The sequence below is a fragment of the Echinops telfairi genome, unplaced genomic scaffold (genome assembly GCF_000313985.2).
Source record: "Echinops telfairi isolate 266 unplaced genomic scaffold, ASM31398v2 ScPeMD7_28;HRSCAF=97, whole genome shotgun sequence".
Classification (NCBI taxonomy): Eukaryota; Metazoa; Chordata; class Mammalia; order Afrosoricida; family Tenrecidae; genus Echinops; species Echinops telfairi.
Window position 1 is genome coordinate 4,837,472 of NW_022103925.1, and position 982 is coordinate 4,838,453.

The 982-nt window shown below is 51.7% G+C and overlaps 1 protein-coding gene across 1 annotated transcript in view; it reads left to right on the forward strand.

The window, feature by feature from the left end:
• Nucleotides 1-267, forward strand: part of CYTL1 (cytokine like 1) — a 76,340-nt gene extending 76,073 nt beyond the window's left edge. Inside the window, exon 4 of the mRNA XM_045289483.1 lies at nucleotides 214-267. Coding sequence (XP_045145418.1) covers nucleotides 214-267 — 54 coding nt within the window. The remainder of the gene's footprint in view (nucleotides 1-213) is intronic.
• The last annotated feature ends 715 nt before the right edge of the window (nucleotides 268-982 follow it).

Below are 982 nucleotides of genomic sequence, written 5' to 3' on the forward strand. Positions count from 1 at the left end.
TGGTCCCACATTGCTGTTATTTTTCTTCCCCCACCCCTCTGTGGGCTTTAGAGGCATATGAGAGGGGTGAGGAAGATGCCTTTCAGCACAGGTGCTATCTGCATCTTTGGTTTTTGTTCGTTTGTTTTGTTTGCTTGTTTGTTTGCTGATATATGATGCGCATCATTAGGATTGGTCTGGCTCGTGCCAGAGTGTCTCTGGTCCTCTTCTCAGAAATTGGACAACAGCATCTTCTGTCAGCAGGAGGCCACCTTCCAGGTTCTGTGATGGTCTGAGAGCTCCCAAGTCCTCAGCTGGAAAGCAAAGGCAGACAAGAATGAAGTGCTGCTTGCTGCTGCACCATCTTCATGAACGTTTGAGACCATGGTGGCCTCAAATGTGCAGTCTCATGAAGCAGGGTTCCTTCAGTGTGTTAGGCTGAGTTCTCTAGAGAAGCAAGACCAGTGACGCTTGTACGTGCTTGTCGATGAAAAGAGATTTCTATCAAGAAATAGTTCACACGGTTGTAGAGCTAGGTCAGTCCCGTCTGGTGCAAGTCCGGCTTCTCCGGACTCATGAGCGCTGATGAACAGACAGCAGAGGCAGCACAGGCTGGTGGAGGCCAAGGTCAGAAGCCAGCTGAATGAATCCACTATCAGTAGTGCACCGACAGCGACTGGGGTCTGCAGCTGACCCAACAGGAGACTGAGGAACCAGACCCGAGATCCAGGACCAGGAGAAAGTGAAGGGCCAAAGAGCATTCAGCTCTGTTCAGCCTCTCGCTCTTATACTGAAAGACTTATGACACCAAGGAGGGATCCCCAGGCTTCGGCACCATGGATAGGTTGAGCATCGCCCCCACCCTTTGTCAGCAGTGTCTAGTTGACGTCATCCCACACCATCACAGGATGCTTCCTGATCCTCCACTTCACATACCGTGGTGGCCTTCCCCCCACCCTCACCCCCACCACCTGGTCTTTCCTGGTGACATCCAGCATCATAT